The sequence below is a fragment of the Gavialis gangeticus genome, unplaced genomic scaffold (genome assembly GCF_001723915.1).
Source record: "Gavialis gangeticus isolate Ggan-Ray unplaced genomic scaffold, GavGan_comp1, whole genome shotgun sequence".
Classification (NCBI taxonomy): domain Eukaryota; kingdom Metazoa; phylum Chordata; order Crocodylia; family Gavialidae; genus Gavialis; species Gavialis gangeticus.
This window is the reverse complement of record NW_017729024.1, coordinates 61,362,978-61,377,009: the sequence shown is the minus strand read 5'-3', so window position 1 is coordinate 61,377,009 and position 14,032 is coordinate 61,362,978. Positions and strand designations below refer to the sequence as shown.

Sequence of the window (14,032 nt, the reverse complement as noted above, 5' to 3'; positions counted from 1 at the left end):
TGGTGCAGCAAGGATCCAAAGCCTTAAATTCAGTGTCAGCTGCAGGGCCTGGGAAGGAGTAATCTGGCTTTTGATGGTGGCAGCTGACACCTGCACTTGCAGCAATATCTTAACCCCCACTATGCCCCATGGAGCATTCTGCTCCCTGCCTCCAGCACCTCCCTTTACTGAGCACTTGGGGCCTGTGTGCCACACACAGCAGCTGCCCGTGGCACTGCTGGCATGCATGCTACAGGTTGGCCACCCATGGCCTAGACAAAGATAAAGACATTTCTACCATAATAAATAGGTATGAAGCCTCATCTTTTTTCTTAACACTTCCATTCCATTTTGCAGGACCCAGCAGTGACAGGACCATTCCCGTTTCCTGAAGATGGCCACCTGCTCTTGAAAAAGGAACTCCCCATTCCATCTGTCTTCTTGATCCATGTTTGTGCAAGACCTCGCTCTGTTCCCAACCAAGTACGTATCATATTTCATTGCTATGTGGCCAAGTTAGAAACTGGTCCCACACTGTCTATTGGCATCTGATTGGAGATGTTAGTTACTGATGGGTGCAATGTACAGTGAAACCCAAGTCATTCATAGTTGGTCCTACAGAACTGATCAGAGAAGCAGTGCCCTTTGAAGAGCCACAGCAAACAATTGGAGCATCTCAGTGGTCTTATACAGCTATTTGCTGTGGTTCTACAATTCCCTAGTTCATAAATCTTCATATTCACAGTGAGCAAGGAACCTAGCCCTGCAAATATTCAAGTTCTATTTTATCACCATATACTTTTTAAAGGCTGCACAGAAGGTTTATTTAAAGCAGAGAGACCAACTTCATTTGATAGCTAGATTCCATGAATTGCAATTGCATTCCAGTATAAAACCCCCCACAAGAGATGGCAGATCATATCAGCTGAACTAAAATCAAAATCTGCCAGCACCAGAAAAAAAAACTTTAGTGTACTGTAAGGACAATACTTTATAATCTTATCAGTTCTAACAGTAAAATGATTAAAAATAACTTTTCAGCAAGCAACATATTCATATTTTATAGCTACATTATGGAATAGTGAGCGTAGTGGATCAGACACCATATCCGTGTCTTCTGATGCCCAAGCCTGAATAATGAGTATGTCCAAAGTTGGGCTGGATGCTTTCAACTTCCTGTGCAGTTAGTGGGAGGATTTGAGAATGCTGAATGACTTGCAAGACTAGGCGCAGAATGGTAGGGTCAAGAATTTGGTTGAAAAGGGCATAAGATGTAGTTCCAAAACTCTATACTGGGGCAGCATAATAAGTGGTCTGTTTTGTTTCCTTTCTATAGAAAGTAAGCTACTAAAAATTCCCAAAGAAAACAATGAGTTGCTGAGCACTCAAACTGGTGCAGGGGGAGTAAGGGAGGGTATTAGGTTACTTACATAGGTTTCTAAATATGGGGAACTAAGTTTTATCTACTTTTACTTGGTTTATTTATTTAGTATTTTATTGTTCTACTTCAAAATATCCAGGCCAACCCTTTTAAGTATAAACATGATCTGATAGCTCTGATCATTTAGAGTAGGGCCTTCAAACTTATTGGGCCCCATATTCTTACATGGGCATCTCTTTTTGACAGGTAACAGGAGTTTACCTTCTACCACTCACAAAGGAGCAAGTTGCTGTATTGTGGGATGATGACCATGTGGATTCAAAGTATGTGCTTTTTTAGAAATGGAGCTAACCAAAGTTAGCAGGACAGGGATCTGATGTTAGGAGGAGCCTGGCAAAATTAAGACAAAGCTGCTAAGCAAAATCTGCCTGCCTGCATGCCACAGCTAAGCACAAGGCATTATCCCTTTCGAACTATCAGGTTTTATTCCTAATGCAACTTGTATGCACTGTGGCCTCAACCAGTGTAGAATCATTAGAACCCGTGTGCAGTATCTGCCATGAAGGTACCCTGAATAGCCTCTTGCCTATTTTGCTGGTTCATTTGAGGGATCAGCCTTCTATCTTTCAGGCTGCCACAATGGCAAATCAAGATGCCTTGTTTCTCTGGAAGAGATAGGCTTCACAAACACTCCGGTGTGAAAGAAAGCTTTTGTGCCAAATCCAGTCAAAACTATCCCTGCAAAACATAAATGATACTATCTGCAGGGACAGAGATGGTAAACTACATCCAATAGGTATCAGCAGGCAATCTGCATACATTCTAGCCCAGAAACTCACTGATGTAGGTTGCCCTGCAGATCAGAGGCACAGTAAACACCCCAACTCTTAAAGCATCCCTTTTAACTAGTCAGTCAGGGCCAGCATACCTGCCTCATAGGCCTCAGCCTGCACGATGTAAAACATCTTCACTAAAATGCAAGTCTTGACTCTCCTTCTGGTTTCAGTAAGAGCGGAAGGTGCTGTGCAATGTTTCAGGTGCTCTGAACACATTGCACTATTTTTCAGCCAGCCTTGATGTTCTTCTGTGGGCTTTTATCACCACACCCACTGCCTAACAGTAAGTGCTAGCTTTTATTTGGAGGGGATGATGCAGTACAGGATTTTCTGCTAGTGTGCAACACCAACCATTTCTCCTCGCTGATATGGCATGGTGGAGTAGGACATGGCCTTTCCATGGCCACCACTGTAGTCATGGAGTCATGATTTCTTTTCTAGGTGCATAAAAACATTTGAAGTAGAGTTTTCGCCAAATGGAAAAACATACCAAAGGATTAATACCAGAGACACTATATTCACTCTCTGGGTCTACAGTCCAGGTAAAGCAAGCATGCACACTTTGTATGTTTTGTTACATTAGAATTTGTAATCAGTTAAAAATATAACTTAGGGCAGAGCTGCCCATCTAACAGGATGCAGGGCATATGTAGCCTCCAAGGGGTTAGAGTGTCACCTGTGGGCTCCTGCCTAACTGCAACTCCCCAATCCCTGCTGGATTCTTTGGGCTCCCTCTTCCTTCTTCAGCTTCTACTTCCTGCACCCAGGGGACAGCACAGTGAGAGGGGGCCCAGCTGGGTGTGCAGTGGGGAGCAAGGTGTCTGTGCTGCATGGGGAGAGAGCCAGACTGCTCTCACTGCATGCAACAAAGGCAAGAGATAGGCTTCCCATGCTGCAGGAGCATGGCATGTGTGTCTGGGATGAGAGAGAGGCACTGTATGTGCAGCTAGAGGGAGATGGAAGGGAGATTTACCACACATCAACTGTCCAAGGTAATTGTTTCATGTATCTGCTCCTGTCCTGTCTCAGCTATGTTCCCTCAGTTTATCTTCCACTTTTTGCAGAATAGTAGCAAACATACAAAACAGTTACTGTGGAATAGTTGATGTGTGGTAAGTCTCCTCCTCCTCTTTCAACTTAATATACTTAGTTCCTCAGTCCATACACCAAGTCATGTTTTCAGTGCCATTACATTATGTATGTAGTACCAGGCATATTTCTGTCAGTGAATTCCCAGTAATGAGACCAGATGTCTCCCTTTAGCATCATGCCCTAAACACAGGTGGTGCAAATCTTAGTCATGGTGACAAGCACAATGAGCACTTTTTATAAGCATTGCTGTTAAAGCCTACAGACTTTATATAGAAAGGCTGTTAAGGAAAGATTATGCTCTCTCTTCTAAAGGTATGAGTCTGAGACCCTTGATCATAGAATCATAGGAAAATAAGGATGGAAGGGACATCATGAGATCTAGTCCAGGCAGGATTGTCCCAGTCTGAACCATCCCAGCCAAGTATCAGTTCAACCTGCTTTTGAAAATTGCCCAGGATGGAGGCTTTACGACTTCTCTAGGTAGCCTGTTACAATGCTTGACCCTCATGGTCAGAAAGTTCTTCTAATCTTCAACCCAAATTTCCTTTGCTGCAATTTAAGACCATTACTCCTAGTCTTGTCTGTTACAACTGCAGAGCAAAGTCTATCTCCATCTTATTTATAATCATCCTTCAGCCAGATTTCCCTTTTCCAGATTAAAAAAAATCAGTCCTTTCAGCCTTTCTTCCTAAATCTAGCTTCTCAGGCCTTTAATAATTTTTGCTGCTGTCCTTTGGACACTTTTGAATCCATCCACATCTTTCTTAAAGTTTGGGGCCCAAAACTGGTGAAGCCAGGTGAGGCCTCACCAGTGCTGAATAGAGCACAGGAGTCACTTCCCTTGATTTGCAAGACACTCTTGTTAATACAACCCAGCAGACTGTTGGCTTTTTTCCAACAAGAGCACAATCTTGGTTTATATTCATTTTATGGTCTACTGTAATCTTCAGGTCCTTCTCTGCAGTACTCCATCCTAACCAATTATACCCTAGTCTGCATTTATGCATGCAATTAATTTCTCTCAAGTACAGGACTTTGCATTGTCCTTGATGAATCTCATCTGATTGATTGAGGACTATTTTCCAGTCTCTCTATGTCGCTCTGGATCCTGGCCTTGCCCTCCAGAGTATCTTCCACTGCAAATTTGATAAGCACTTAGTCCCATCATGCAAATCATTAATGAAGATATAGAGCAATACTAGACCCAGAACAAACCCCTGGGGAACTCCACTCGATACTCCCTCCCAGCTAGAACTTGAGCCACTGAGGACTACTTGCAGAGCATGATGATCCAACCAGTTATATATCTACATTACATATTTTCATCTATTTTGTATTTCCTTAACTTGTTAATGAGAACATTGTGAGAAATAGTATCAGAAGCCTTGCTAAAGACAAGGTGTATCATATCCACTGCTCTCCCCACATCAAGAGAGCCTGTCATCTTATCACAGAAGGAAATCAGTTTGGTCAGGCCCAATTTGCTGGTGGTGAATTCATGCCGACTGCTCCTGATCACCTTGTTCTTCTCTAGGTGCCTCACAATAGTTTCTTGAGGACCTTTCCATGATCTTTCCAGATATCAAGGTCAGGGTGACTGGTTTGTAATTCCCCAGATCCTCCTGTCTTCCCTTCTTAAAGATGGACGGGCACTATATTTGCTTTTTCCAGTCATGTGGGACCTCACTGACTTCCACAAGTTCTCAAAGAGGATAGTTAATTTCTCTGAAAGTACCTCAGTCAATTCCTTCAGCACCCTCAGTTACATTCCATCTAGCCTTACTGATTTGAAAGCATCCAGCTGCTCCAAGTAATCTCTAACTGGTTCTTCTACTACTCTAGGCTGTTTGTCTCCTTCCCCATCTTTGCTGGCAGCTGCAACTGTCATCTGGTAGCTGCCCCTATTTGTGAAAACTGAAGGAAAAAAGGCCTTAAGTACTTCAGCCTTTTCTGCATCATCTGTAACTAGATTGCCTTCTGTGTTCTTGTAACAAGCAGGCCTCCCAGGGCCGATCTCAATCTGGGTCTGCCCACTAGTTTCCAAGCTAGCCACCCGCCCATCTCACCTGCCATGCTTTGATGTTCTGGTTATCTGATGTTAATCAGGCAGGAGGCTCCCCTTTTACCTGCCTTGATGACAAGGGCCTCTGTACACACTCCAACCTCACCTTGACATGTCCCACACCTTGTAGATGTTTCCTGGCCTAACACCCGGCCTCACAATCATTATGGCCTGACACCCAGCCTCATCCCTGGGCTTACTAGCTCCATCCTCTGGCTCCAGGCCCTGTCATCAGGCTCCAAGCACCATCCCCGGGCCACAGGGCTCTCCCGGCTTTAAGCCCCATCCTCAGGCTCCAAGCCCTGTCCCTGGGCATCACCCACTCTCTATATCTCTGGGTCCCAGGCCCCCTCACTGGGCTCCAAGCCTCTCACAATGGGACTAGGGCTACAAGCCTTGTTCCCCCTGGAGCCTAACACCCAGCTCCATAATGCACCCAGGCTCTTCTGCTAGACTGGGTGCTGCCACAGGTCCCTCCACCAACCTGCACCCTGCCTCAGTGTTTGCAATGAGCCTGGGCTCCCCCTGTCTCAGGTCTCACCCACCAGGGATGTGGGGGCTGCAGTTTTCAGGCATCCCTACTCGCCTTTCACCGAGTGAGGTAACTGGCCTGGTATTTCTGGGGGGCTACACTGCCACAGATAGCTCCACCAGACCATTCATCCCTGGCAGGGTGCAGTTTTGGGTCATGCCCAGGACCTTGGGGCCTCCTCCATCCCCATCACCCCAGCTGTTACCTCCAAGATGTTTCAGGCAGCAACTCAGCTAGATGTTGCCTCCTAAACTGGCAGCAGCAGACTGCTGCCCTGCAGTTCAGGGACCCAGCCCTTCTATGCACCTGTTCCTCAATCAGGCAACTCTACTTGATTAGGACCACAGGCAACTGTGGGCTGCCTGGCTGCTGCTCAGGCCCCTGATAGTAACAGAGCACAGGGTGCTCTGTTACAGTTCTGTAAAGGACCGGTGGTTTCTTTGGTTTTCTTGGGTGTCTGTAGACATGCGGGATGCCTGCTCCAACATGCTGCAATTACAGTGCATTGGAATCTGCTGGAGCATGCTAATTAGCACACTCCAGGAGCCTTGGTGTCTCATGTGTTCAGCATCCCTGCACTTCAAAATGCAGGGAGCTTTAACTAAAGCTCATCAAATGAGTTTTAGTTAAAGCAACCCCGCCACCATTTTGAAACATAGGGACACCGAACACATGAGATGCTGCGCGTGCTTTAATTAGAGTGGCTCCCAAGAGCTGCTCTTGGGAACTGCTCTAATTAAAGCACCCCTCTCTTACTCTTGATGTACTTGTAAAACCCATTTTATTGCCTTTTATATCTCTTACCAGTTGCATCTCAAATAATTCCTTGGCTGCCCTAATTTTCTCCGTACATGCCTGTGTGATATTCTTATACTCTTCTCCAGTACTATGACTGATTTTCTACTTTTTGTAGGATTCCTTTTTTGAGTTTCAGTTCATTGAAGAATGACTGTCTAGCCAGGCTGGCCTCCTGTTGCAGTTCCTATTCTTCGGTTGCATTGGGATAGCTAAATCCTACATCCTTAAAAGGGCCTTCTTAAAGTATAGCTAGCTCTCCTGGACATGGAGAAGTTAGAGAGGGTCCTACAGTGGGTGACAAAAATGAAAGGTCTTGAAAGGCAAGTCATAAGAGGAGAGGTTGGAGGAAATAGGCTTGTTTAGCTTGTAGAAACAACACTTTGATAGAAGTCTTCAAATATATGAAGGGCTGGCCTAAAGAAGGGGGAAAATACCAGAGAGCAGAACATGGACTAATGGCTTAAAGTTGCAGCAAAGTAGGTTTAGATTGGACATCAATAAAAACTTCACTGTTAAAACAGTGAGGCAATAGAATAGGCTGTCTAGGTGCCTAGGGAAGTTGTGAAATTTCCATCACTGAAGGTGGTCAACAATACGTTAGATGAGCATTGTTCAGGGATGATGTAGGAGTAGTGCCTAGGCTCTACTATGAGTATTTCCATGCTTCTGGGCTTTGCTGATTTTGATGGGATGGTTTGGATAAGGATGATTCTGCCTGTGGCTGGGGATTTGGACTAGATAACCTCTTCATGTCCCTTCTAGCCCTACTTTTCCATGTTTCTACCTTTGCTGCTGATAATTTTCATAGGCTTGAATACCACACAGTCTCCATTTGCCTATGGCCATGTAGCACTCTACTGACAGCAGGATGACCTCCTCATAATTCAGGCAAAAGTCCCATGGAAATCAATGAGCATTTTTTTTAAGTATGGGCAAAAGATTATAGAAACTGGCTTAGAAGAAGAAAGAATGTGGTAGGGTGGTATTCTAAAATATAAAAAGGTTCAACCCAAGTTATTTGGCAGTTTGATGGCATTGATTACAGTAATAAACACTGATTAGATTGTACATATATAATCTTATTAGAGATAAAAGTTGTATTCTGAGTGACATACTCTGAGGTACAGTTCAGAGGGCAGTTTACTGGAAACAAAGGTTTGCCTTGACTGTGAACATTTCTGATACAACTAGCTGAAGTCAGGTTCTCTTTTTAAATTCAAAAGACTGTTAGAGCATTGATAAAGATGAACAGATAAGCACAAGCTCAGGTCATGGCTCAGTCAGGACTCCAAGGACAGAGTGCAAAGTCATATGGTGGTACAGGACATGTATCTTAATACTTTAAGCTATACATTTTGGTAGGAATAAAATACATCTGACCAGCAGGACAGAATACTTCTTACTTGAGTTATTGCCAAGTATAGGCAATTACATTTCCTACTTTATTTTAAGAAAACCCATAACCATTTCATTGTGAGGTGTAAACTCTTTGCTAATGAATGAAGTTCAAAAGTGACCTAAACAAGGGCAGGCCTACAATCCAGTGCAGTTCAGAAGTTACAGAATAGCACACCTGCATCTCAAGTATCTTTGGCATGAGACTGCTTCTTTAAGAAACATATAAATTCTGTTGGTTTTGCCAGGAGAGCTTTAAGGATCTTAAAACCAACCTGTAAACTTTGCAAGCATACAGGGACATTGTACCACTCCTTCAGATTTACCCTGCTCTGAATGCTCAGTATCTCTTAGTCAGAACACAATTACATCAAATCTGATATAGTCAAATTGAAGTGTAAGCAATAGTAAAGGAAACCATGATGGCTTTGGATAAATCAGTTACTATTATAGACACAGCTTTTATATTAACACTGTAGCCATACTTCAGTGTCCAGATAAGGACAAGACATATGCTGGATACGCAACAAGCACCAGTGAATAAGTCAACACTTAATTACCTGCAGATTATCCTTTGTAGGTGGCTGCCCAGTACAAATATGTGATACCTAAGAGGTAGAAATTCCTACTAGAACCCAGCCATAGATCTACTGTTTTCCACAAATGTATGCTTTACAGCAAGGGTGTCAAATGTATAGCCTTAGAGCCAGATCTGGCCCACAGAGCTCTATCATCTGGCCCCCATTGTTGCCTGTGGGTCTCAGGGTTGACCCACAGGCAACATGTTGGGCACCCTGGTTGGCCCCAGCACACACCCCAGAGCAGCAGAGCAGCGGCTGCATGCAGCATAGCCCCAGGGAGCTGGAACACATCCACACTACGCACAGAAACCACTCCAGCCCCTCCAGGACAGACATGCACAGCCATTCTGTGGGTCCAGTCCTCCCTGTGGACTGGCCTTGCACTGTTCATCCAGTCCACAGGGCCAGGTGAGTTTGAAACCCCTGCTTTACAGGGACAGTGGCTTTTCTAGCACATGACTGTCTTTTGCAGTAATCATGTTTGATCTCCTCATTTGTAGGAAGCATAGTTTCAGGCTTTTACAGAGTGCGTGCTGTTGACTACTGGGGCAAGCCAGGCCTTTTCTCCATTCCTGTGAAGTACACTGAAGCTCCTGAATGAAAAAGAAGAGAAAGCCATGAGTCTGCCTGCAGCATGTGGCAGAGCAGCATAGGTTACTGCCAACTACAACCTCCCCAAAACAAAACTTCACCTTAATTTATGTGGGAAGAGAGCAGTGACATGATGAAGCATGTTGGAAGGCAGTATTGTCAGCTACTGTCGTTGATGCTGCTTGAAGACAACATACAAACAGCAAGAACACCGACAATTGGACTCCTGCTATTTTTGTAAAAGACTAACACCGGACCAGGATTTGCTTTGTTAATTGGTGGTCAGGAAGAAATAATTGGCCTTGCCTCTTCCTGTATTCCAATAGTGGAACTCACCTGACAGCAGCAGACTTGGGGTCATAAAAGCAGAACAGCACAGTGAGAATGGGGCCATGGTTCCAATGTACAGACTGACTGACTAGGCAGAGGCAAACAGCAAAGTCACAAACTGGGCCCATTGGAGCATTCTCAGGCAGACCCCAATGGGGAGTTGAGGGGGTGACTGAATTTCCTTCCCTGCTAGCTAGGAATATGAGTAAAGGCAAAGCTCTGTCAGAGGTGAATGTCTTCCAGTGCAAGAACAAAGCAACCTTTTCTGTCCTTCTTGGGCTGCTGTCCCAAGCCCTGTAAGCTGTGGGTGTTACTTGGCAGTGCCTTTTCCTAAAGGATTCTAGGAATTCAATGAAATTTGTTGGCCCACTTTCTCAGGAGGTGCAGAGTCCTTCAGCCCTGTGTGTAAGAGCTTCTTGGCAGTCATTTGCCCATTGCTGGGCCTTACCTACATGCACAGAGCCCTGCTTCCAGCAAGATTGAGAGAGGAAAGCATCCCCTTTTCTAGCATGCATGGGCTTGTGCCTGTATGCTTTTTTGTTCTCTCTTTTTCTTCAGAGGTTTTAAATCACCATCCCTTCACCTCTCCCAACCAGGACTTCCCAAACTGTAGGCTTTCTCAGTCACAGCAATGAGGCCAGACAAAGACAACCTGCTTCCCTGTTCCCTGCAGCCTTGCTTACTCCTAAGTCACATGCCCAAGCTGCAGACTGCAATTCCCAGTGTGCAGAGCCTTAAATAAGCCAAAGCCTGTGACAGATAGAGTGGGTTATGCATTCCTTCTGTAATCAGCTAACTGCTAAAAGACCCAGATAAAGTAGGCCCTAGAATTGTACATGGCAGAGGGCTCGCCTTGGGCACACTTTTTAGGAAACTTAGCAAAGAATGCTTCAGTAGCTTGTTTTTTACAAAACTTTTTAAAAAGAGTTACACAAAAAGATAAAGCCAGTATTATGTCTAGATTGCCTTCACATGTTAATGGTTGTTTTGTAAGTCAAAGTGCCTTAAAGTTACATCAGTGTAGGTTGTAGCTGTGCTGGTCTTAGGACATTCACAGACAAGGTTCTTTGGGTGAATCTGATATATTTTATTAAATTGGTCTAATAAAAGATACCAGATTCACCAAAAGAACCTTGTCTGCTTAAAGTTACATCTGTGTTTGAGTCAACTGGATTACTGTTTTGTCTCTTTAAAGTGCTCCCAGAAGGAAGTAGACACTACAGGAAAACATTGCAGTAAAATATTAGGATATTCTGTAATAGGGAAATAAGCCTCTGTCACAAACATCTCTTATAACGTTCCCACCACTGATATAAAGTACATCATCAGTTTAACACAAAGCAAGCTTAGTTGTGTGTATGGGTAGATCCAGGATTTCAGAAAGTTGTCAGAAAGGGGATACAGGAGCAGTGGCATGCACTGCAGGGTTAGTTTCACCCTAGCTCCCAGCATCCCTCCTTGTTGCGGACAGGCTGAATTGCAGAAGCAGCAACAGGGACTTTTCTAAAGTCCTTCAAGCAGGTAAGAAGGCTCCCCTTCCTTCCCCTCCATGATTAGCTGTATGTTCTCTTGCCTTCCCTTGCATTCCCTCCTTCCCCTACCCACTGATGCCACTGGTGCTGTCCCCAGCTGAGACAGGGACAAGGGGCTTCAGTCGCTCCCGCCCCACTGCAGCCAGGCTATGCATGAAACCAGTGTTGGCTAGGGGCAGTAGCAGTAGCAGGCAGGTTCCCTTCCCCAACACTTGCTGGCTGGCAAGGAGCAACCAGGGGGACTGGGCAGGGAGGAGAAAATCCAGCTGCTGCTCCTTCTGTCCCTGAGTGAGCCTGTCTCCTCCCAGGACCCAGCTGGATTGTCCAGCACAGCTTTGAAGCTGCCCTCTGCCCCCTCCCTCACCTTTGCCTCTGGGGTAGCTGGAGACAACAGCAGCAGTGGGCAGGGAAGGAAAAGGGCAGGTGTAATTCTTAATTTCTTCTGGGACTTAAAAAAAAATTCCCTGACTACTTCTCCTGTGATGTGGTCAACTGAAAGTTGGGTGTATCTGTGCTACTGTCCCCCCACCCCCAACCCTGGTTGCCTGGCAACATAAAGTCAGCTGTAAAACAAGATTTAGCCTTGTGGATTCAGATGTGATTTTCCCGCACCCCATCCATATATAAGTAGCCTGAGTAGATGATTGAGATGATATAGGCTAAATTTCGAATACTTCAGTAGTGCAGTTATTCCCTTTTACAGTCCTGAAGAACCTACTCCTGACTTTTTCTTAAAAAAAATATTGCAGAAGACCAGGCAGACCAGACTCATTTAATTTGTTGATTTTAGCAGTTAAGAACATAATCAAATAGCAGCAATATAGGTATACTACATTACCCATTGTCTGGTCTGATTTTGGTGCTGATATTTCACAGAATGAGCTGAATATGCCTGCCTAATATTCCAATGTTTATAGGCCACTTGTTTACCAGAAATTGACCAATACAGTATTTCATACATCATAATTTTCCATACATTATCAATAGTACATAAATTAGTTCCTGCCAGTTTCTGATCCAGTTTTGAACAAAACACTCCAGAAACTCAGAGGACTTAAAGGTGTTGTGTCCCAAAACAGTTCCTAGTAAGGAAGAGATGTTTATTGGACACTACTAGAATTATCCAAGCAGTTTAGTATTTTGGTGCCAACTTAGCATAATAAAAGTATAACGGGAGTTTGGTTTACAACTTTGGTAAGGATCCTACAATATATCAGATTGCAAGTTGGTTTGAAGTTGGCTTGAAGCCCCTATTATACATTGAAGACAATGTTTTAGTTAACTCAGTTTATTTCTGCTCCCTCCCCAATCTGCTATGTGCCACACAAAAAGACTGCCTGTGCTACTTGTGGTACCCATGTTCTAGTATATCTACTGATGGACAGAGATATAGATGAGAGTAGGTTGGAGTATGGTACAGGTATGCAACATGTTTACCTTGGGAGAATTTGTCTTGGATATTACTTCTGAATAAAAATACATTGGTGTCTGCAACAGACATGTGACCGAGTCTCTGGAGGTATGTACCCACAGTAGCTGCTACTACAGTACCTTGAAACTGGGTGAGAGGCAGCCAACAATAGCCTGTTTGTACAAAGCAAAAGGATACCCCTGGACAAAATGGACTAGAATGATGGACCCATAATCTGTACATAGGTGTATGGATACTTGTTTTCTGAAGGATAATTTTACCCCAGAGTTGAGCGATCAATGTAAAGCTGCACATGGACACACTCTGTATCCGCTCTACTTTTGTCCCAGAGATAAAGTCACAATAACTCGCAAGTAAGTGTGTTATTATCTACATCCAAAGTTTAACTTGTTACACAGGCATTATTTTGCTGCACTTTTACTTTTTCTAATGCCGTATACCATACTATTTCTGTATCTGATTGTATTTGTGTAATTAATGCAAAAAGTCTCATGGAGGATAATTTTTATATTGTATAAACCTGCAAAATACATTGCACCTATCACTATATCTTATAAAATACCTTGAATTTACAATAAAACTGGTTCTCAGCCTTTCATATGACTGTTATTCTTTCATCCAATCATAAGGGAACAGATTCTGGCAATAATTCCCACTCCAAACTCTCAAGTTCACAACATAATATAAATCATGTGAGAAGGCCGTAGCAAGGTACAGGATTCAGTTTGGTTTATGGTTCTTATACTGGATTCCAGTATTACCTCAAAAGTGAGCATTAAGGATCTGCATCCTACTATCCTATTTGCCATCCTATTTCAGAAATAAAGCTGGACCTTAACTATGCAGCCACATAGAATGAAGTTACACCCTGGACCATTGTTAAAACCTGCATTGAAATTGTAATGGTAAAGTGATAAAATATGCTATATTGGGCGATCTCCTGAATGAATGCGAGTATGAATGACAAACCAAGTACCTCTGGCTGTTAATTGACAATAGCCTAGCCAGAGGAACTTACTGTTACAAAACTGTACTCTACAAGCCATTTTAAGCTAATCAAGCCAAGGAACTGATTCCTGAAACTAAGCACCCACTCTATTGACTATTTCTGTAACCCATGACAATGCAGCCATTAAGTCAATAAGTCAAGGGTACCAGCAGGCAGAGACCCCTGGGACTAATAGCTGTCATGTAGTACTCGAAACCCATGTGGGACAGTGACCTCCGGATTGGGCAGCCAACATGATGGTGAAGGATCACACAAGTCTGCCAGAAAGGGATAAAAGACAGTGAAGTGTGACTCTCAGTGGAGCCCTCTCATACAGCACATAGATTTTATAGATTTCATAGACATTAGGGCTGGAAGGGACCTCAGAAGATCATTGAGTCCAGCCCCCTGCCCAAGGGGTAGGAAGTCAGCAGGGATCTTAGGATCCCAGCAAGATAAACATCCAATTGTCTCTTGAGGGTGTTCAAAGTAGGTGCTTGAAC

The 14,032-nt window shown here is 43.9% G+C and overlaps 1 protein-coding gene across 2 annotated transcripts in view; it reads left to right on the top strand.

The window, feature by feature from the left end:
* Nucleotides 1-11,842, top strand: part of IDUA (iduronidase, alpha-L-) — a 106,462-nt gene extending 94,620 nt beyond the window's left edge. For both annotated transcript variants that reach the window (XM_019517161.1, XM_019517162.1), the window contains 4 exons: nucleotides 337-462; nucleotides 1,607-1,683; nucleotides 2,638-2,738; nucleotides 9,157-11,842. In XM_019517161.1, coding sequence (XP_019372706.1) covers nucleotides 337-462; nucleotides 1,607-1,683; nucleotides 2,638-2,738; nucleotides 9,157-9,257 — 405 coding nt within the window. In that variant the 3' untranslated portion in view covers nucleotides 9,258-11,842. The remainder of the gene's footprint in view (nucleotides 1-336; nucleotides 463-1,606; nucleotides 1,684-2,637; nucleotides 2,739-9,156) is intronic.
* The last annotated feature ends 2,190 nt before the right edge of the window (nucleotides 11,843-14,032 follow it).